The sequence below is a fragment of the Pleurodeles waltl genome, chromosome 3_1, assembly GCF_031143425.1.
Source record: "Pleurodeles waltl isolate 20211129_DDA chromosome 3_1, aPleWal1.hap1.20221129, whole genome shotgun sequence".
Lineage (NCBI taxonomy): Eukaryota > Metazoa > Chordata > Amphibia > Caudata > Salamandridae > Pleurodeles > Pleurodeles waltl.
Genome location: NC_090440.1, coordinates 828454424 through 828477818, shown reverse-complemented (window position 1 = coordinate 828477818; position 23395 = coordinate 828454424). Strand labels below are relative to the sequence as shown.

Genomic DNA, 23395 nt, shown 5'->3' with positions numbered 1-23395 from the left:
GGTGCGAAGCGCGATGATGCGACGTGCGGTGCCCACAGGTCACTGTGCAGGCAGCGGCTCGGTGACGGTGTCCAGCGGCATCGGTGACACCAGGGCTGCGGTGTGAAGCGGGGCGGTGCGACATGCGGTGTCCACAGGTCACGGTGCAGGCAGTGGTGGCGTCGTTGCTGAAGCACTGTCGTCGGTAGGCCCAAGCCAGCCAGTCTCACAAGTGGTGTCCACAGGCCACGGTGCAGGCAGGATGCCTGGTGGCGATGCAGGAGTTGATGGTACTGGCATCAGTGGACCGGGGCTGTGGTGCGGGATGGGACGGTGCTTCATGTACCTCACGAGCGGTGTCCACAGGCCATGGGGCAGGCAGCGGTGCCGGTGTCAGGAGGAGCGGCGGCTTCGGGGATGCCACGGCTGCGGTGTGAGCAGGCGATGCCGGTGTGTTGGGCCCACAGGTTGCGGTGCGAGCAGCAGCTCGGTGAAGTCATCCAATGATGGCGTTGGTGAGACCAGGGTTGCGGTGCGAAGCTGGGCAATGCGACTCCGTGTGGTGTCTGCAGGTCACGGTGCAGGCCAGCAGCGTCGTTGGCAGCATCACGGTGGGTTTTCCTCTTGAACAGCACAAAACACACAGGTCCCAGTGCTGAAGGTCGAGGAAACTGAAGTCTTTGGTGTCCCTGAGACTTCCAACAGAAGGCAAGCTCTACTCCAAGCCCTTGGAGAATTTCCTCAAGCAGGACACACAGCAAAGGGACAGTACTCCTCCTTCAGCTCTTCTCCTGGGCAGAGGTTCCTCTTGATTCCAGAAAGATTCTAAAAGTCTGGGGTTTTGGGTCTTCATCTTATACCCAGTTCTGCCTTTGAAGTTGGCAAACTTCAAAGAAAAGTCTCAAGTGTTTGCAAGATCCTTCTTTGTCCAGGCCAGCCCCCAGACACTCACCATGGGGTCAGAGACGGCATTGTGTGAGGGCAGGCACAGTCCTTTCAGGTGTGAGTGACCACTCCTCCTCTCCCCTCCAGCACAGGTGGCTAATCAAGATATGCAGGCTACTCCCCAGCCCCCTTTGTGTCACTGTCTAGAGGAGAGGTGTGAACAGCCCAACTGTCAAACTGACCCAGACAGACAATCCACAAACAGGCAGAATCACAGAATGGCATAAGCAAGAAAATGCCTACTTTCTAAAAGGGGCATTTTCAAACAGACAATTTAAAAACCAACTTCACTAAAAGATGCATTTTTAAATTGCGAGTTCAGAGACTCTAAACTCTACATTTTTATCTGCTCTCAAAGGGAATCTGTGCTTTAAGGATATTTAAAGGCAGCCACCATGTTAACCTATGAGAGAGATAGGCCTTGCACAGTGAAAACTGAATTTGGCAGTATTTCACTGTTGGGACATATAAACCACACTAATATGTCCTACCTTAAACATACACTGCACCCTGCCCATGGGGCTACCTAGGCCCTAACCTAAGGGTGCCTTACATGTAGTAAAAGGGAAGGTTGAGGCCTGCCAAGTGGGTACACTTGCCAAGTCGAATTGGCGGTTTAAAACTGCACACACAGACATTGCAGTGGCAGGTCTGAGCCATGTTTACAGGGCTACTAATGTGGGTGGCATAACCAGTGCTGCAGGCCCACTAGTAGCATTTGATTTACAGGCCTTGGGCACCTCTAGTGCACTTTACTAGTAAATCAAATATGCCAATCATGGATAAACCAATCAACAGTACAATTTCTATAGGGAGCTCTTGCACTTTAGCACTGATTAGCAGTGGTAAAGTGCGCAGAGACAATATACCAGCAAAATCAGGCCTAAAAAAATAGGAGGAAGGCAAAACGTTTGGCGATAACCCTGCAAAAAGGGCCATTTCCAACACACTTTCAAACCAGTCCTAGACCTCACCTCTCATTCTCAATCTATACATACTTTCAGAACACTTTCACGTGGTCATTCTACAAGATGGCATTCCCCCTACTACAAATACAGGATTTCATGACAGCATTAGACCTAAAGGATGCTTATTTCCACATCCCCATACATACAGCACATCGAAAATATCTAAGATTCGTTGTAGCAGGAATTACCAATTAAAAGTGCTACCATTTGGAGTAACAAGAGCACCAAGGGTGTTCACCAAATGCTTAGCTATAGTTGGAGCATTCCTCAGACAACAACGCATTCATGTCTTCTCAGACCTCGACGACTGGCTCATAAACACCAGTACGATTCAGATTTGTCAAATACATACTCAATATGCTATGAACACCTTACACAATCTAGGATTCACTATAAATCACCAAAAATCTCACCTGCAACCATCACAAATACAAACGTATCTAGGAGCAATGCCCAAGTCCAGTCAGAATTCGAACATTTCACAATTTCATATCACAACTACTATACAACCACACTTATACAGTGAAGTTAGTAATGAAACTATTAGGAATGATGGCTTTATGCATTGTAATAGTGCCCAATGCAAGACTTCCCATGCGGCCACTACAGCAATATCTCTCTCAACAATGGTCTCCGGCACAGGGTCAAATTCAGCATCTAGTGTTGTTGGACCGCTAAACGTACCACTCTCTGCAATGGTGGAACCACACCAACCTATCAAAAGGGCAGCACTTTCAGCACCCTGTACCTCAGACCATAATCACGACGGATACATCAAGGGCAGGTTGGGGAGCTCATCTCAACATCCTCACTATAGAGGGGGAATGGGACTCAATCCAACAGATTTATCACATAAACCACTTGGAATTACTAGCAGTATTCCTAGCACTCAAAGCGTTTCTGACACAAATCACACACAAAATAGTGTTACTAAGAAGAGACAATATGACCACAATGTCTTATCTTAAAAAATGGGGGACACATTCATCTCAATTGTACCTTCTACCGCAGAGAATTTGAAAATGAGCAATTCACAGTCAACTTCAATTAGTGTCAGAGTATATCACAGGGACACACAATCATCTAGCAGACCTCTTAAGCAGGATGCAGCAACAAGAATATAAATGGGAGATTCACCCACAGGTGATTCAAAAATACTTCCAAATGTGGGGGGGATATTTGCTTATGCTTTTTCACCTCTCCCGCTAATTCCGTTTCTGATCAAAAAATGAAACAAACTTCGCTCAACATGATACTCATAGCTCCTACGTGGGCACGTCAACATTGGTACCCAACACTGGGATCTGTCTGCAGGACCACATACAAATCTACCAAACAGGCCAGTTATGTTGACTCAAAGGAGAGGTCAAATCAGACATGCAAATCCCAGCATACTCAACCTGACGATTTGGCTCCTGAAGTCATAGAATTTGACTACTTTCACCTTCCATCTGAATGTATGGATATTCTGAAAGAAGCATGCAAACCCACAACTAGACCGTGTTATGCAGCTAAATGTAAGTGTTTTGTCTACTATTGTCAACCTAAAAACATTGACCCACTTAAAGCTTCAATACAAGATATTGTTTGCTATTTGCTACATTTACAAAAAGCAAACCTTGCATACTCCTCTATTGGGACCATTTAACAGCAATAGCTGTTTACGTCCAACACAGACAGCTTACTTCCCCATTTAGGATTCTTGTTATAAAAGCCTTTATGGAACGTCTCAAAAGAGTTACTCCACCTAGAGCACCACTAGCCTGTGTATGGAATCTTAACATTGGACTCACAAGACTTATGGGCCCACCATTTGAGCCCATGCATCCTTGCCCAGATTGCCTTCTTATTCACAATTACTTATTTACGAAGGTGTAGTGAAATCCAAGCATTCACTTTAGAAGAACCTTTCTTTCAAATTCACAAAAACAAAATAGTTCTTAGGACAAATCCAAAATTACTTACAAAGGTGGTTTCACCTTTCTTATCAATCAGTCGGTGGAATTACCAGTCTTCTTTCAACAACCAGATTCAGTTGCTGAAAGAGCTCTTCACAACCTTGACGTTAAAAGGGCTCTCATGTATTATATAAGCAGAAGAAAAGATTTCAGAAAATCCAAACAACTCTTTGTGGCTTTTCAGCAGCCTCACAAAGATAATCCTATTTCAAAAATTGGAATGGCACGATGGATAGTCAAATTTAACAAACTTTCCATCTTAAAGTCAAAAGACAGCTACCAGTAACTCCAAAAGCTCAGTCCACTAGGAAAAAAGGGGCTTCAATGGCAATCTTAGGCAATATACCAATGGCAGACTTATGTAAAGCAGGCACATGGTTTACACCACACACATTTACTAAACACTACTGTGTGGATGTATTATCTCACCAACAAGCAAATTTTGGACAGGCAGTGCTTAAAACACTATTTCAAACTACTGAAACTCCTACAGGATAGCCACCGCTTATTTCTTAGGAAGGACTGCTTTTCAGTCTATGCACAGCATGTGTATCTACAGCTACACATGCCATTGAAGGGAAAATGTTACTTACATGTTCGTGGCATGTAGTGCTGTAGATTCACATGTGCCCTCCCTCCTCCCTGGAAGTCTGTGGCCGTTGTAGTTTTATTATATTGTAAATATGTATATACATTGAATGGACATCTCATTTCTTTACTCTATATGTACATTTACACTCCTAACTTCACCCTCCTGCAGGAAAACAATACAACAAAGGACTCGATGCCCATATGAACTGTCACCGAAAGGAGGAGTCACTCGATCCCGTGACTCAAAAACCTTCTTCAAAGAAAAAAAAGTTGTAACACTCCGAGCCCAACACTAGATGCCGGACTTATGCACAGCATGTGAATCTACAGCACTACATACCACAAACAGATGTCTACTGGGTAAGAAACATTTTCCTTATAAGGGGAGTTCTTTATAAATTGAATTAGGTCACAATTTTTTCTGCTTGATTTTTTTTGCTCTCCTCGTGGATTTCACGCATTCTCCAAATTCTGGTTGTTATTCTTGTTCTCAACTTGCTGCTTGGCCTGGACAGCTGAAAGGTTTTTCTGGTGTTTGAATTTCCTTTCTTGCTGGATATTGTTTTCTGTAGCAATACTAGATTCCCAGTTTTAATCTGGCATCTGGTGTTGCCTCTGTGGATAGTAGGCCTTTCCTAGGTATGAATAAGACTCTCCAAGTATTGTTGAAAAGACAAGCTCATGACAGATTTGAGACCATGAAGCAAAACTGTAGGTTCTTGAATACTGGAAGAAATTAAGGTCCTCATGTAAGACCCCCTCCTGAAGTAAGCCGAAGGCGTGGACCTGTTCACCCTCTTGAGGCTGTTCTCACAGAAGGACTTATTTTCAGTGGAAGTTGCCCAGTAAGTCAAAGGATAAGAAGAAGCATAAGGAGTTGAAGCTGGACTCAACCCCATCTTGCCACTCCCCGGTCAAAGAGAAGCCAGGAGGTCAAGCCCTTGACTCCTGAGTCCAAACCGAAGCCAAATCAGTCTCGACTCACTTAAGTTGTGCTTTGACTCCATTCCACAGTACCTGTTTACTGTATGATCCAATTTAGACAAAATATTCTGCCACAGAGCCATCCTCAGAGACTCCGCCATCACATTCCGACCAGAGTTTGTCACCACCTGGTAATGATGATGGGGATAACTCACCTCTGGATTATTATGATGATGACAGTGAATATGTGGATATGGAGGATGCCAGCAAGCTTGATAGTTCCCCTGATACAAGTTTCTTTTTGCTCCTTGGACACCCAGTGGAGGAGACTTATCCATTTGATGTTGCAATTTGATGAACGGCTGAGGTCCTGGACCTGCTGCTGCCACCTGTTTACGTCAAGACAAATGTCCTTACTGAGGTTTTGCAGAGTGGGCCAACCTCTTCTGTGCCCTTACTTTCATTTAATGGAGCCTTGACTTACACCCTAATGGGCACTTGGGTAAAGCCTTCTTCTTGCCCCACGTTGAACAGGTAGATGCCAGATGCCGCAGATTTTCCCAGATTTTCTTACATAGCATCATGCACCTGAGAGTTTGGTAGTCCAGACTTCCACCAGCAAGGCATCTGTATCTACGGTGGCCGACATCGAGAGGGGGAAGCCTCCTCTGAAGCGGCGTCATCCGACTCCGGAGAAATAACAATAGGGGCGTTGAGCGACACTGAGTGAGCCACAGGCACCATGGATGGTGTAGGTATAACAAGATCAGGCACAGGCGGTGGAGGCTGCAAGAGGCCGTGCAACTGCGCCAATCTGACTCTGGAGTCGAGAGGCTGAACGGGCACCAAGGAGGAACCCACCGGTGGAGACCCCGTCAGAGCCCTCACCACTGCCGGGATTGGCACCATTGGATTTGGATCTTGATGCCGGGTTTGACCCTCTTGAGCCTCCTTTGGAGGTTCCTACACATACAGGCGCCATTCCATTTGCTTCATCGGATTTGGTTCTTGACTTCGCCAGTGCGAGTGGCCTTGATTGCTCACCAGCATCCAGCCAACTCTAGTCCCTGGTTTGGCAAATGAGGCAAGTACTGCCTTCGTAGACATGTTGAGAAAGGTGGCTGATGTGTTGCACTTACAGCTTCGTGTTGTGCAGTTATCAACGGATCAATTACTGGATTTACATCCTGATCAGTCTTCTACTGAACCGGTCCTTCCGTATTGTGAGGCTCTTTGACATCCTCTTGGATGTTTGAAACCTGCCTGTTTCTGGTCCCCCTGTGGAACGTGCCATCTCCCACAGACACCGGCATGCATAGGAAGATCCGTTATGTCTTCGCCACCACTCAGAGTTTTGTGGTACAAACTGCTTTGGCTACTCATAACGTAACACAAATCCTTCTGCCCTGCAACAGCGAGAATCCAAACAGCTGGACGCTACTGGCAGGAGGATGTTTGCCTCCTCTTGTGCTGCCTTACGTTCCACTAACACCTCTTGTGTGCTTGTTCGCTTCTCCCATGTTTTGTGGGATTCAGTGGATCGTTTGTTACCAACTCTTCAGGAGGAGGCTCATACTGCTCTTCTGCCCTCGATACAGGATGGTCAGCAGGTTCTCACGGTTCGCTGAGCAGAACTCACGGTTCGCTCTGGTATGGATACCTCTGATTCCGTTGGTTGGCTGATGGCTTCATCAGTAGCAATACATTGAAGGGCTTGGCTTAAGACCTTCTAATTTTTCAGCTCCTGTAAGAGATTCTTTGCTTGACATGCCATTTTATGGCAAATCTCTTTTTTGTGCCCATGCAGATTCTGCTTTGCACCGCTTTCGCAATTCCCATAGTGGGGATTAATGTTTCATCTTCCTTTGACCCCAATCACCTACACATTTGCATGCTGTTTTAGATTTTTGTGATTATTGCGGGTGTGTTTCTATGCATGACTGTTACGTTGTTTCTTACAGTTGAAGTAGTTCTCTGTATTTCAGTTTGGCTCCAGAGTGTACTCCTGCTTTTTACAGCAGCATTGTTCTTACAAATTATCTACCTTATATTGTGGATTTGCAACTTGAAATGGTGGTGCTGCACACCGTTTACGTTCTACGGTTATATAGCCGTATAGAGTGGCAGCTCTACTTCTGAGGCTTGTCATAAGCCTTTCTTATCATTTCACCTTCCACAGCTGTGGATCGACTCCATATTTTTGGATCTTTTCTTACCACATATAGTTGGTCTCTTTTTGTTGTGCTTTCAGACAGTCGGCCTCTCTTTCATTTTACCTTTAGGCAGATAGCCTATAATCTCTGTTCTGTGGAGTTTAGTTTAACCATGGCTCTTTTGAGCATTTTCGTATAAGCTACATTTTCCTCCTTCTTGATCCCAGTTGCGATCTTTTCTTGTACTCCTACGGGAACAATTTATTTTCTAAATCAGTGGTTCCCAACATTTTGACTTCTGTGGACCCCCACTTTATCATTACTAGAGCCTGGGGACCCCCCTGAGCCTTTATTGGAATCCAGGGAAACCCCCCTCCCCCCAATTGAGTCATTACTGAAAGCTGGGGTCCTAACCTATTATTAATATTTAATTTTCTAAGCAGTCGCAGACCCCCTGAGAAGGCTTTGCGGACCCCCAGGGGTCTCTGGACCACAGGTTGGGAACCACTGTTCTAAATTATTTTAGGCTTGCTGTTCATAATTGTTCTACAGCAGGTCTTTTCTCTCATGTTTTCTCTGGTATATATAATTGATACTATGTTCTGTTCATCTTTATCTACATGCAGGACCACATTTGGTGCCTTTGGAGGTTCTAATTTTCCCTTCCTCCTGTCTTGGTGGGTGACTTTGTGTCACAAACCTCATGTTTTAAAGGAAAAAAAAGAGAAAAACACATTTAATAAATTCACCTGCTTAACCTGTGCTTACATATTCCTTTTCTGTACAACCCATGCCATTGCTTGGGATGCTAGTATTCTCTTTGGTGCTATGCTCACGGTCACTACCCTTCACATAGGATGTTAAAGGTTCTGTTCCAGGTGTTTCTCTTCAACCAGCCCACCTTTTATCTCTTTCTTACTTATGCCACGGTCTCACATACTTTTTTGTATGTCATTCTTGGGGGGGATTCTTGACCGCTATGTTTGCTTTATGATGTATGTCACCATACACTATCTGATATACATGTGTGTGTGTGTGTATATATGTGTGTGTATATATATATATATATATATATATATATATATATATATATATATATATATATATATCCTTTACTGGTATTCCTTCCATAACTAATGGTTTTGTTGAGTGTCATCTGGTGGTCTGTTATTAACCTTTTGTACACTCCTTTGGTGCTGTTTCCCTCGACATGTGTTTCTTTCTTACCTGTTCATGTCTCTACAGGCAGTTTTTTCCTACGTTTCCTCCTTGGGCAATACAAATTAATGTACCTCCGGGGTGTGACTGTGTTTTCTACGTCCACTAGGTGTCTTCCTTTCTAACCTTACAGGTTTCTAAGGTCAGTTACTTCGCTTCTTTCCATACATTGCCTAGACTGCTGGTCTTCAGCATCCTGTTGTTCTCAACCTAAGAATTTTCCGAGCCCTCATGTCACGGTTACAGACCCTCACTCTAGTGGTGTGACTCTATTTTAAGTCTGTCTGTTGCCATCCCTCACCTTTCATGTCTTTGCTTTTTCTGCCCTGGTCTTACCTCCAGGTTTGCCACAACTGTTTCGCTTGCTCTTCAGTGTTTTTTTCCCATTGATAGCTTTGCTTGTTTTCTTGCGTTCTGTGCTGTACAGTTTTGTTGGTCTTTTTGAGCCAATAGTTATTCAGTCTTCTGTTACCTTTGGTGGCTGCCTTTGTTTCCTCTTTATTGGTGTTTTCGATGAAGGGTGTTTCTTCCTCCCCTTCAGGTTCTGTCAAGTTATTTCATTGTATTGTGAGCACAATGTGACATTAGGTTATTTTACCTAATGCCATATCATTTCAGCCAACCATCCTATAGTACTATGTTTTGTCTATGGAGTACATGTGCTCTTGCACATTTTGGGCTGGACATTCTTTGTCCTTCCAAGTCTATCATCCTGTTGGGTTCTAGAGCTTGTTTCTCCTAGTTCTTCTCGGTCACCCATTGCTGTTTGTATTTGTACACCTTATAGTGATCTGTTATTTACTTCAGTACATCATGTCCTTCTGTTTTCGCATTGTATGTTCCTTAACACGTTTGCTCTGTTTTGGGCAGTGATACAGCTGTCCCTAGCAGGTTTACTCTAGTCCTTCTGGTACCAGTTTTGTACCTGTGACTTCTTTCCAGCCTAATGTCTATATGTTCTCTCTGGATGAGTGTTTTGTCTGCCTATTTCTCACAGTCCATTGGACATTTTTATCCCTTTTTCATTCAGTTATTTATTGACAGCTATGCCTACCTCATTTGTCGTGGTCACTACCACGTTACCTTCAGGGGCATTCCTTTCCAGTCAGGACTTATCATATGTCGGTCATCTATTTATTGCGGGTAACTTACATTATCTTCTCACTGTGTCTGCCTCGTGCCTGGCGTATTCCCTCTTTGTTGTCAGGTTGTTGATTGCGAGACTGGTGAGATCCATTCGCAACCCTCCTCCTGGGTTGATATTGCTTTGGTATCTAATTCTAAGATAAGGAATCTGCGGCTAGTTGTCTCTTTCAGATAGACAGCTAACTTGCCTTCAGTGACGCCTTATCTGGTAGAGACACAGACAAGCTGCACATTCCTTATAGACCACCCATCCTCCCCTCTTGCGAACTGTTCTCTTCTGTCTCGCTTGGGGTAATCTCTGCTGTCTTTTCTTTATTGTGCATATAACATCATGTTTTTTCATCCTAGTTGGCATAGACACTATTTCTCTACCAGGTTCTATGTGGCTCTACGTTGTTGTACGGATTCTAGTCACAGAAGAAACTGATGCCAGCGCGTCTGGGGAGGGACTATATGGACTCTGCTGATGTCATGTCCAGAGACGACGTCGCTGTGGAGTCGCTCGACACCCTCTACTGACGTGCAGAGGTATTGAGAGGAAAAGTTTCCGGATCAAGTCTGACGCCTGGGGAGAATTCTAAGATAAGTAATTCTAAGATAAGGAGTCTGCGGCTAGTCTGTCTCTCTACCAGATAAGGCGTTACCGAAGATAAGTAACTTGTCCTTCATGACTACTTGCTACTCTGATACAAGCATGTGAATCTATAAAAGATGCCTCAATACTGGAGATTTTTTTTTTTTTTACTTACCTGTAAATCTTATTCTCCAGTATTGAAATCTTTCATTGATTCACTTGCGACCCACCCTCTTTTCCTTAGAGGCTCTCCTTTGTGGGACTTAAATACTGTTCACACTAGTGCTGCTTCAAAATCTGAGGGACAATGAATCTTCTAGGAATGTTCTAAAGGGTGCTTTCTCTTCGCCTGATTGGCTGAAAATTTTGGCATTCTTTTTAAATGATGTGGATAAGCTAGTAAAAACGTCTTTGTCATTGGAAACTATGTTAATTACTTACTCTGCTTTAGAAATACCATGGGAGTCCCACCTTGACGACTGGGATGATTCAAGCTTGTGAATATATGAAAGATTTCAATACTGTAGAACAAGAGTTTCAGGTAAGTAAAACATTTTTATATGTGCGTCCTCTGGGACATGGCTAGCAGATAATGCCGGCAGTCCCAGAGAAGTTTCAGGCCTCCTTGGTTCAATCCATTCAGGGACAGCCAGGATGCAGTCTTTGGATTTTAGAAAATGTATGGACATCTTTTATAGATGTGCCTTTTGATGTGCCCTGCCTATTTGGCAAAAAGGCTGATTCTGCCCTAAAATGCTTTGAGGAAAGGAGGGCTACTCCTTGGGCCTTTCCAGCCCTTCTCATCAGTTTGATAATCAATTTAGACCCTTTTGAGGCTACTTCAAAAGGTTGGCGTATAGCCAATAGCAGGCCCAGCCACCTTGGCAGCAGTCATCCAAGCTGTTTTGTAGCTGGTCACTGAGTCAAGCAGACATCACGCAGGTCGCCAGGTACACTGTTCTCCTTCGATCCCTGCCCCTATGACTTCGAAGTCCAATCCACTTTAGTTTGCCCATAGCAGCACACAACCACACACTGTAGGGAGGCAGGTTCTGACATTTTCTCCCAGGGTGGTAGTCCATCACAACCTACAGATGGGTCCTCTGGATCGTCGAGCAGGGTTATGCTCTCTCAGTTCTTTCTGACCCACCACAGTTTCTTCCACATCAGAGCAGCTTTTGGAGGATCACCTATCGATCTTGGTAGAAGAGGTGCAGGCTCTTCTGGTCAAAAGAGGCATTGACTGGGTGGTGGCTCAGAAATAGGGATGGATTGTTCTCCCACTATTTCCTCGTGGAAGAAGGCCTTTGTCTTGTTTAATATTTTCACCCTCTGAATGCCTTCCTACAGAAGGACAAGTTCAAAATGGTCATACTGTCCGAAGTTTTGTTTTTCCCTGGGTCTGGTGACTGGGTCCCTGTCATGGATCTTGAGGATGCATACTTTCATGTGCTAGTCTTGCTGTCCCACAGACGGTTTCTACAGTTCAAGCTCAGCCAGAAGCATTTTCAGTTTGCTTTGCTCCCCTTTGGCCCTACCGGCACCCCTTGTGTGTTCACTGGCATGGTGGCTGTGGTTGCTTCTCATCTTCATAGGTTAAGGAAACCACATTTCCCCTACCTTGATGACAGGCTGTTAAAATGGGGTTTCCACGGTCAATCATAGACACCTCTAGGTGATGGCAAGCCTCCTTGCATCGTTGGGGTCCCTCGATCAATGAGATGAAGTTACACCTGACTTGCTCACAGAGGGTTTCTTTTATAGAAGCAGTTCTGTACATGTTGTAGTATAGGGGCTTTCCTCCATGTCAATGAGTCCAGATCATTTGGGCTGTGATCCCTATGTTTCAGCCTTGGCTCCTGGATCTTTGTTAGAGAAGCAAAGGGCCTGGTTTAGAGTTTGGCGGATGGATTACTCCGTCACAAATGTGACTGATAACCTGTCCAACGTATTGCGATCTCCGTAGCCTATTTTGGGATCATAATACGGCGGCTGGGGTATCGGTCATGTCATTAGTCTTTTTGTCATGCTGGCCTTGTGCATCTTGCTTGTCCACTTTACCAGGTGGCATGTGTGGGCTCTGCAGTGGGATCTGAAGTCTCAGTTGGCCCAGCACCAGAAAAACCTGTTGCATATCATCTAGGTTTCAGAAGAGACTGCACAAGATATTGCTGGACTGCAACTTGACCAGTGTCAGACCCCTTTCCTTTCCCCACCTTGAGGTGATGGTAGTGACAGATGCGTCCCTGGTGGGCTGGAGAGGTCATCTGGAAGAGGTAGTGATCAGAGGACTCCGGTCTGGAAGTAAAGCTCCACATAAATCTGTTCGTCCTGCAGGCTTCTGCCTGGAGTTGAAGGCCTTCCTGCCCTCCGTCAAGGGAAGGCTGGTGCAGGTTCTCATGGATGGCACGTCTGCCATGCATTACTGCAGCAGGCAGGGTAGTTTGGGGTCCTGGATCATGTGCCAACAGACTTTGCACCTCTGTAGTTGGTTGGAGGTTATGACAGTGAACCACCTGACTGCATCTATAAATTCCAGAGCAGATGAGGTCAGTTGGCAATGCTGGCCAGATCATGAATGGCAGTTTGATCATGAGGTGGTGCAGGACATCTTCGACCAGTGGGGAGAACCCTGGGTTGATCTTTTTTCCTCTTTTCAAGTATGTGCAGTATCAAAACTTCTGTAAGTTGGAAATGTCAAGAATTCTCTTTCTAGGAAACTTAGATTAGAGTGGAGCAAGAGACCACTGTATGCAATTCTGCCTCTGCCTTTCATGTCCTGAGGTCTAAAGAAGATCAGAAATGACTGGGCCCAAGTCATCCTACTGTCTCCGGGATCTGATAGACTTCTAGCTGCAGATTACTTATCTTTGAATTATCCCCAGGCATCAGAGTGGATCCCGAACATTTTAATGAGCTGTATGTATGTTTATTGGTTCCGCGTGGCGTTGTCTGCCCTGGAAGTGATGTACGCGGTACCTATGTAGGTAACGCCCCAGCACGCTGACATCAGTTCTTTTCTTTCTGCACCAACCAGCGCAGATCCATAGAGAGATATCCCTTCAGTCATTTTTTGATGGTGCTTTTTTGACATAGAGTTGAAGTTTTTTTGAGGGCTCTTCTCCTGATGTGGCAGGGATGTCCAATAGGAAGGCCAGCTTCAAGCCCTCTGGCACATATCATCAAAAGATGTTGGTGACAGACCAGCACCTTGTTTGCCTCTGGTGCTTGAAATGCAACCACAATGCAAAACCCTGCGCCGGTTATTGCACAGTGCACCCCAAGGCCTTGAGGGAGCCATCCCTCAAGCTCTTTGCTGCCCATTGAATGACACCATGATGCTCTTGGTCCCGTTTCAGAGGAAGGTCCCAAGATCGGTTGCGTAGTCCATGATCCTTGTCGAATTCCAAGTCTTTGAGTAAGCAGTTGAAAAGGTCTTAGGCTTCAGCTTGTCTGTCCGCCAAGATGAGGGAGCGTTGATGTTCAAGGCATGGGTCTGTGGGTGAGGCAGCTCCTAGGTCGGCTCTGCCTTTCCCCGAGTTTCCAATAGCTGATGTGACCTCTGCTAAACTCCAGGTGTTTTAAACCTCATATTTGAGTGGCCCTCTTCCACCGACGCGCCTTTGGGCCCTGTGAGCTCAGAAGGGGCCACTACTGGCTCTACGCCTGCAACTCCGGTACCAGTCAGGCCTTTTGGATTTGCAGATGGATCTGGACTGGCACCAGTCATACCACCTTAATCCTTCCCCGGCGCTGGTCCCGATGCTCCCAGGACTGCCAGTGCCCTCCGGGAGCACGTCCCTATTCTGATCACCGACTCCAGACACCGAGCTGGAGACACATCGACCAACTGGCTGTTGCTGATTGGAGTGATGCAGCTAGCTTCACCCTCAGATGTGGACTGGACATCATGGACTTGCTGGGCAGAGTGGTTTCCTCAACAGTGGCCTAAAGGCACCAAGCCTGGCTGAGGACAACCAGCTTTTCTGGGGATGTCCAAGCATCACTTATGGACATGCCATCTGATGGCTTTCATCTCTTCGTAGACCAGGCGGATTCAGTGCTAGAGCTCTTTAGGGACAGTAGGGCTACGGACAGGTACTGGAGCCTTTCTATGGCCCCTCGTCACACTCAGTCTGCCTTTAGCTCCTTTCGCTGTAATTGAAAGGGCTTCCAGCAGCATCTCTACCCTCCAAGCCACTGCAACATGCAAGTTTGCCAGCCTTTGTGTGGCCAAGAATGTGATACCCACAGGCCCCGTTAATTGGGCAGCCAGAGATTAGGCCAGTCTTCTCCCCACCGGCAGCCACAGGCTCTAAACCCTTAAAGTCTACCCTTCTACCATCAGTGGCACCCACTGGAATGCAGGATATGCCATCATCTGCCCCACTGGTGGTCAAGCACATCAGATTGATGAGCTCTTCAGATTGGAAAGAGCTACTCACTCACCTTCGTGACCACCCTCCACTGATGCCACCCACTTGTGACAGGCTGATGGAGGACCATCTTTCTCTTTTCCACCTGGAAGTGATGCCTCTCTTGGCCAAGGGAGCCATAGAAAGAGTGCCAACTCCAGAAGTAGGTCACAGTTGCTATTGCTGCTACTTTCTGGTGCCCAGGATTGAGAGAGGCCTTTGTCCTGTCCTAGCCGGGCGCCCTCTCAATATCTTCCCCAAGAAGAAGTTCAAAATGCTGTTGCTCCCTCAAGTCCTGCCTGGCCTGGACGCAAGAGACTGGATAAAGCGTTGGATTTGCAGGATACATATTTCCACATTCCTCTCCTGCCTGCCCTCAGGCATTACCTGTAGTTCACGGTGGGCCACGAGCACTTTACGTTCACCGTGATATCTTTTGGCCTTGCCAGTGCCCCTCTGCTGTTCTCTGAGGTAATGGCAGTGGTTGCAGCTCATCTTTGGAGACCAGGAGTGCAAGTCTTCCCCCTATCTCGACGACTGGCTGTTGAAAACGGGCTCGCCATAGGATTTCGTTTCTCACCTCCAGACTACGGCGGATCTCCTGCGCTCGCTGGCATTTGCGATAAACATGCTGAAGTCACACCTGACTCCCTCTCAGATACTCTCTTTCATCAGAACTGTTCTGGACAGGGTGCACTTTTTGGCTTATCCTCGTGAATGGCAAGTCCAGGATATTTACACTATGATGCTGATGTTTCAGCCTTTGTCATGGATTTCGGCAAGACTGATTCTGAGGCTGCTGGGCCTCATTGCCTCCTGCGTCCTGTTGGTGACACGTTTGTTGGCATATGCAGGCTCTGCAGTGGAACTTGAAGTTCTAGTCGGCACAGCATGAGGGGAATCTTTCTGATATGGTCTACATCTTGGAGGGAATTGCACAAGACCTGTAGTGGTGTCTAACGAACTGTGATTGGGGTAGCGGAAAACCTCTCTCCCTGCTTCAACCAAATCTGACAATTGTAACAGATGCATCATTCCTGGGATGGGTCGGTCATCTGGGAGAGGTAGAGATCAGAGGCCTCTAGTTTCTGGCTGAATCCAGACTTCACATCAACCTGTTAGAGCTCCGAATGATCCAACTGACATTGAAAGCCTTTCTACCCTCAATCAAGTGAAGACTAGAGCAGGTGTTCACAGACAACACCACTGCCATGTGGTACTGTAACAAACAGGGCAAGGTGAGATTGTATACCCTTTGTCAAGAGGCCCTGAGTCTCTGCTCATTGCTGGAACATCAGGATATATTCCTGCTAGTTGAAAACCTGGCAGGTTCTCTTAAGGCCAGGGCGGCCAAACCCAGCTGAAGATGCCTAACAGATCATGAATTGCGTCTTCATCTGGAAGTTGTGCAAGGTCTCTTTCAGCAGTGGGGAAAGCCTTGGTTGGATCTATTTGCCACAATTGAGAATGCACAATGTGAGCAGTTCTACGTGCTGGAGTTTCCAAGGTGGCTCTCTCTTGGAGATGCTTTTCATCTAGAGTGGAGCTCTGACATTCTGTATGCCTTTCCGTCCATACCACTCCTGCCAGAGTTCTCAAGAACTTCAGGAACAATGGGGCTCTGGACTGGGCATGGAGAGTTTGGTATCCCGAGCTGTTGAGAATGGCTGTCGGTCCTCTGATCAGGCTGCGCCTTTAAGAGGGTCTTCTGTCACAGCAGCATGGGAGAGTTCTCTACCCAAAGCTGTCAACACACTGCCTTCTTGTGTAGAGATTAAGTGGCAACAGTTGACAACGTTCAACCTTCCGTCTGAAGTATGTGATGTAATCATGGCAATAAGATGCTCCTCTATCAAAACTTTGTATGCCTGCCATTGGAGCAAGTTTGTGGCATGATGTGCAGAGAAACAGCTTGACCCTCTCTCTGCTCCTCTTTTTCAGATTCTTCTTTTCATTCTTTCCCTTACCCAGCAGAGCTCTGGGCACAATAAAGGGCTACCTTTCTGCTATATCTTCTTTCCTGCAGTTGCCTGACCAGCCATCCCTTTTCAAGTTTCTGATAGGTTTGCAACATATGCTAACCAGGACCCCAGTGACAATGCTCGTTTCTCTAAATTTAACTCTGGTGTTTTCATCTACCCCAGCCAACTACCACACTTACCTTGGTTGGCTTCAAAATTTTGCATTCCACTTACTTAGTATGTGGTTTGGGCCCTCATAGGGCCACGTATATTTTATGCTATTTCTGCTTGTTATTCTTTGTATATATTATGTGTAGAGTTAGCCAAAGTGAGATATACCAATGCTAGTCTAGTAGTTAGTGCTGTAATAAAGAATCCTTTATGTTTGCAACACTTGTGTGGTTCTTTCTTGTGAGTGAGTTTCTGTCTGACTACTGTGGTATTGCAAGTGCTTTACATTCCTCCTGGAAAAGCTTTAGCTGCTCGCCTCTTGCTATCTGGACAAACATTCACTGTCACTAAGGGTTGCCTGGACTCAGTGTAAGGTACCACACCATACGTGTACATCATAAACTGAGCCAGCCTCCTACACCCTGACCACACAAGAGTTCTGGGTAGACAACCAACTCTTTAGGCGGTATGTTGGTTTGAAGAAGGGAAAGGCCTTGCAGAATAGGACCATCTCCCAATGGATCATGCTCTGCATTAAAATATGCTATGCATTGGCCAAAAAGCAACCCCCTCAGGGTTTGCGTGCTCATTCCAACAGAGCCAAGGCTGCGACCACTGCATTAGCATGCAGAGATCCGGTCCTGGACTTCCGCCAGGCAGCAACGTGGGCATCACTGCACATGTTTACCAAACACTACTGCTTTGGCAGTCAGGTCCATAGATATGGGCAATTTGCCCGTTCGGTCCTGCAGAACGTTTCTCAGACCCACCTCCGGGTACGATATTGCTTGGGTATGTATTCTAAGATAAGGAATATGTGGCTGGAAGTCTGTATCAGATGAACAAGTTACTAACCTTATCTGGTAGAGACTATCTAACCACAAATTCCTTACCGACCCACCCATTCTCCCCACTCTGATTACTTCTAAGTACTGGCTTTCAGAGTACTGCTCTCGAAAAATGTCTGGGTCTAGTCTGATGCCTGGGTATAATTCTAAGGTAAGGAATCTGTGATTAGATAGACCCTACAAGATAAGGCATTGCCGAAGGTAAGTAACTTGTTCTGTTGGCCAGGAGAGCGTGATATCGAGAACATCTGGCCATGAGCATCTGTCCCCATCAGGCTACCACTTCGGCAGGACCTATGTAATCCACCCCTGCATGCATGGAGTTTGAGCAGCAGCAGTTGACTGCATTCTATCTACCGTCTGAGGTTATGAATGCCATCTGCATGTCCAGGCATAAACTCTATATATGCCAGGTACTAACGCAAAATTGGGGCATCATTTGAAGTCTGCAACACAGACCCCTCACATGCCAAACTGTCAGATGTCTTGTTACTTGTTTATCTTTGACCCAGCAAGGTTTTGCCATGGCCACCATTAAGTTATTTATAAGTCCTTTAGGCCTTTTTGCATTTGACTGACTATCTGTCATTTTTTTTATATGCATGTTCCCTCCCATACAGTTTGTGGTGCCATAGTGGGACCTTAGCTTGGTCTTGTCATTAATCAAGTGTACTCCTTCCAGTCAGGGCATAGCTGTTGGTTTTGAAATCAGTACACACAACTATCTTCATCATTGCACTCATTCTGCTCATCATGTGAGTGAGGTCAGTCTCGTTAATTGCAGTGATCCTAAACTTTTCTTTTCCAGGAAAAACTGATGTTGAGGACCAGGGCAGTCTTTTTTCCTAAACTTGTGACGCTTTTTCATGTTGGGAAGTCCATCCCCCCAACTTCACTCTTCAAAAGAGGAAAAGAGACTTCATTGGCTGGTCACCATAAGATCCTTGCACTTTTGCACTGATCACACAAAAGACCATCAGGTTACTGGTCCGCTTTTTGTAAGGTTCTCCAGGGCTAAGAAAGGTAAGGTGGCACAAAAAAGAAATCTGTTGAGATCAATACTACATTAAGATCTGCTATTCATTATCTAGGTCAGACGAGAAGAAAGTTTTGCTTGTTCAGTCCTGCAGGACTTTTTGGTGTGAGTCACTCCACACACCCTATGCCTGGGGAAGGTACTGCTTTGGTATCCATTATAAAGGTGAGAAATCTGCTGTTAGAAGTATCTGTCAGAATAACAAGTTACTTACCTCTGGTAACACACTTTTTTTTATGGATGCTAAATCTTATCACAGATTCCTCACCTCCTTCCCACTATGGAGTGGCCTGTTTTAACATCTGAAATTGACCCAGCTTAGAATTCTGCATTCTAATACCGCCAGTTTTTTTTTTTTTTTTTGCTTCAAGTCTGAGGGCACATAAACCATAATTCAAGAAACTGACTTCAGCATACAGGAGTATTGCCTGTATGAAACTCCTTGCCATCTCTTCTAGGGTGGGAATAGATCAACATGCATCCGTGCAACACAACCTAACCGCTTGCAGAAGGACTGCTGTGAAAACTTCAGGATCCAGTCTGCCGCCTGTGGAATAGTCTAAAGGTTAAGAATTTGTGGTTACATAAAGTATCCACCAGGAAAAGCATTATCAAAGATATGTCACTTGTTCATCTCTTGCCTTATTGCTTGACTTAAAAATGTTGGGCACCCTTTGAAATAAGTTTGTGTATTATCAGATTGTTCTTCTTACTGCATAGTTTAGAAAAACTCTCAGATTTACAAAGCCGGTTTATAAAGATTATACTAATTTAGTCATGGAATTTACATAGTGCTGTCCAACTGCCTGGCACATGAGGGATTTCCTTTCCAGTCGTCTAACTGTTGAGATGCAAATATGTTTTTCTTTGTTTCATAAACAGGAGTATGTTTTAGTATCTTAAGATTTCCTGGAATGGAATTTCACTATGTGCCCGCTTCTAATTAATAAAAGGACTTGAACATTTGTAGGCACTGAATTTCTCTTCCTAGTAGAAAAAGATAATGGAATCTCTGATGGCTTTGTTCTCTATGAGTCACTAAAGGGTCTTTTAGTGTTCAAGTTCTATTTAATATTGCTGGCATAGGTGGGTGAGGAATGGGAGGGCTGAGATTGGAGATGATGGAGTAATCCTTATTTTTTAAGAGGTAAATTAATAAATACCAAGCTATGGTAAGGAGAGTCAAATATTACATGCCTTTCATTTTTAAAGCCTCACATTGCCAGGTAGTACCATTCTGTGTCAGGTGTGGCCTCAAGTCCAGTTTCTTCCATTGTAAATCAGGTAGAGCCTTATCTACCCAGACACAAATATGAAATGTAGAACATAACTTAAAATTGATTAATGGAAATTTGAGGTGAAAAGGAAGGTGAACCCCTTTGGGAAATGTTGTTATTGAACAAAAAAGATAGCAAATTGTTTGGTCATGTGTTTTTTTTTAAATCAGCGGCTCTGAAAAGTGAAGGATTAAAGCTTCAATACCTGTATTCTAGATCCCCTGAACGAAATCTCTCAGTTTAGTTTATGCACATTAATTCTTAAACCTACCGATGATGACCTTGTATTTTTATACAATTATCTTGAATTGACATGCTGTTATTGTTCAACTTTATTTTAACTTTTTCATTCCACAGTATCATTTTTCCAGTCCAGATTTCACAGTTGCCACTAGAATCAATATTGAACCTTGCATTATATGGGATATTAAATCAAAACAGTAGTGGCTCTCCAGATTCCAATAAGCAGAGAAAGGGGCCAGAAATGTTGGGCAAAGTCTCCTTGTCTCTCTTTGATTTTCGACGGTAAGTGTATTATTTAGTATTAAAAAATAACATGCAGTCAAAATGATTTTCTGTAGAGCAAGACTTTGTGTGCATGCATAAATTAAATTAAAGCAATGGCAGAACAAATTCTCTGTGCTCCTTGTGGATGCATATTTCATATATAGACATTTAACCGCAGATTCCTCAGCTTTTGAATATTCCTAAAGGCGTCAGACTTGATCTTGAAAGATTTTTTTAGAAGTACCTGTGAGTGCCGGTAGGTGGTGCTTTGTAGAGCCTATGTAGTTGGCACTCCAACACGCTGTCAGTCCCGTTCTTTTTGCACCACCAGTTGCAGATCCAGAGTTACCTTTTGTCACCTTGAGACTTTATTTTCCTCAAAATTTACAGTGTGCAAAGGGAAATTTCAGCTCTGAAGACAACAGGTTTTAAACTCTGTATGGACTGTTGCAAACAGATGTCTGTGACAGATTCTGATCAGGCGTATCCTGTGGTACCTGGGGTTGAATTACAGCTTTAAGACCTGCAGTGTCATGCACTCAACACGTGTTGATGAACCTGAAGGCCGTACAGGACTCTGAGGTCAATCTCTACATCACCAAGCATTGGAAGATTCCTTGTTGAGACTGATCCAAGTCGAAAAGTCAGTCTTGGTCCCGTTCCTCGTCCATAAGTCGCAGAAATCGATCCCGGTGTCAACACTCTAAATCTTTGGGTAAGGTGAATAAAGCCATTGAAAAAGTCCAAGTGGGACCCTGCCCTCTACTATTAATCTCGTACTTCTGAGAAGGTGATAGTGTGTCACCATACCATAACTCTTGATTTCGCTTCTGAAGTCGGTTGACTTTGGAACCAGTCCTGCAACTTGTCCCACCACAACCCCAGTCTCTGGGGCTGTCTGCTATACTGAAGCAGATCCAGGAGTTCTGCCAAGGTATGCTCTGACTCTTTGGCATCACTCAGACTCCCTCTGGTGTGCCTGCAGTTCCCAAATAGCCCTCCATCTGTGATTGTCTGGTGGGTTTGCCCTCAGTGCCAGTTGGATCCTCTGAAACCACTACTGGGGCACCCTCCGCTCCTAGATAGACTCCCCCTTCCCCCCCCCCCCCCCCTCCCCCCCCCCGATCCGCTCCTATTTCCAGAGCATCAGCACTGATGCAAACTCCATTGACACAGGATGACGCAATGTCCATTGTGATTTTCGACTCCAAGTGGTGCCATATTGACAAAAGGCATGCTCTTTTTCCATTGAACTGCAACCTCTACCACTTGGTGCCCACCTCCACAAAGACGATGCCACGTGGTACAAAATCCAACAACTATTATGACAAAGGTGAGGAAATCAGCCAACCCTACCATGAAGGTAATTGTATGATGACTTACAAAAGGCCAGTGTCCTTGACACCTCGCCTGATTCTGGCCTTCTACATTCAAGGTCCTGCCACTGAAGAGAGTGCTTCCTATGTGGTGGGTAGGTGAAATACTCGACATCCAGCTCCCCATCTTAAAGGTGAAAACCAGAGTCCTGACTGAAGTGCTTCAGCTAGAGCAGACCTCCTCTAAGCCACTACTGCTTTTTATCTTGCTACTCACGGTTACTATTATGGGCCTCGGCCAAACCTTGCTGTGGTCCCCAGTTAGCCACCAAATTGCAAGACTCCATCATCCTACCCCAGGAAATCCCACATTTTTGCATCATCACCCCTCTCTTGAGAGCTTAATGGTGCAGACGTCTACCAGTCAGACAAACCCAAATAGTTTTCCAGCTACTCATCCCTCCCTCTGTAGGGATTCCAAAAAGGTAGAAAAGGGTATTTCCTTAAACCAATTTGGCCCTCAGTGCAAGTTGCCTTCTGGGCTGCTATCACCATGCCTTTTGGGATTTGGTGGCTCAGGCCCTTCGAGGTGACCCGGAAGACCTCGACTTGTCTGAACCTAAGCAATACAGAACAGTTGTGACACTGCCAAATTAACAATTTGTTGTGATCTAGATATCTGTGATTCATCGGGCAGGCACTTGGCACCTGTGTCGCCATTTGCCAGCACTTCTGGACGTGATTGACTGGTTTTTCCAGGAGATATGCCCTTGGATGGGACTCGCCTCTTTGCGGATAAGGTGAATTCTGCACTGCAGTGATTCAAAGAGCTGGGCCAATTCACGTTCCCTGTGCTCAATAGCCAATCCATCCTCCGTAAGGTGCCCAGCAGCTTCCTTGCCGAAGCTTTGGCATCCACTGACACTGCAGTCAGGGCCAGCTCCTACCCCACCTTCCACAGCCCCACCACTAAACCTCTTTGTAGAGCAATCTCACCTGGTTGAAGGCATGATCCAGCAATTTCTTCTGGATTGGCAGCCCATACGTTCAGAGAGGTGGATCCTGCAGACCATTCAGAAGGTATATATACCTTACCTTTTGTAGCCACTCCACTACACCTTCCACAAACCCCAAACTGACTGAGAACCATCTGTCCATCCTACGTCAGGAAGTGCAAGTGCTTTTTGCCAAGGAGGCTATCAAGAGGGAGCCTGTGCCATAAGTGGGTCTTGGTTGTTATTTCCCTCTGCTTTCTGGTGTCAAAGAAGGATGAAGTCCTATATTAGGCTTGCATCCTCTCAACGTCTTCCTCCAGTCTTGTCTGTCCTCTACTTTGGTGACTGGATGGTGTTGGTAGGCCCATCAGTGCTACCTGTGGTTAATGGTTTTGACAAGCGCATTCTCAATT

At 45.4% G+C, this 23395-nt stretch overlaps 1 protein-coding gene across 1 annotated transcript in view; it reads left to right on the top strand.

Moving 5' to 3' along the window:
• PIK3C2A (phosphatidylinositol-4-phosphate 3-kinase catalytic subunit type 2 alpha) overlaps positions 1-23395 on the top strand; it is an 852450-nt gene that overhangs the window by 343704 nt on the left and 485351 nt on the right. Inside the window, 1 exon segment of the mRNA XM_069223730.1 lies at positions 20522-20689. Within this exon segment, the coding sequence (XP_069079831.1) occupies positions 20522-20689 (168 nt within the window).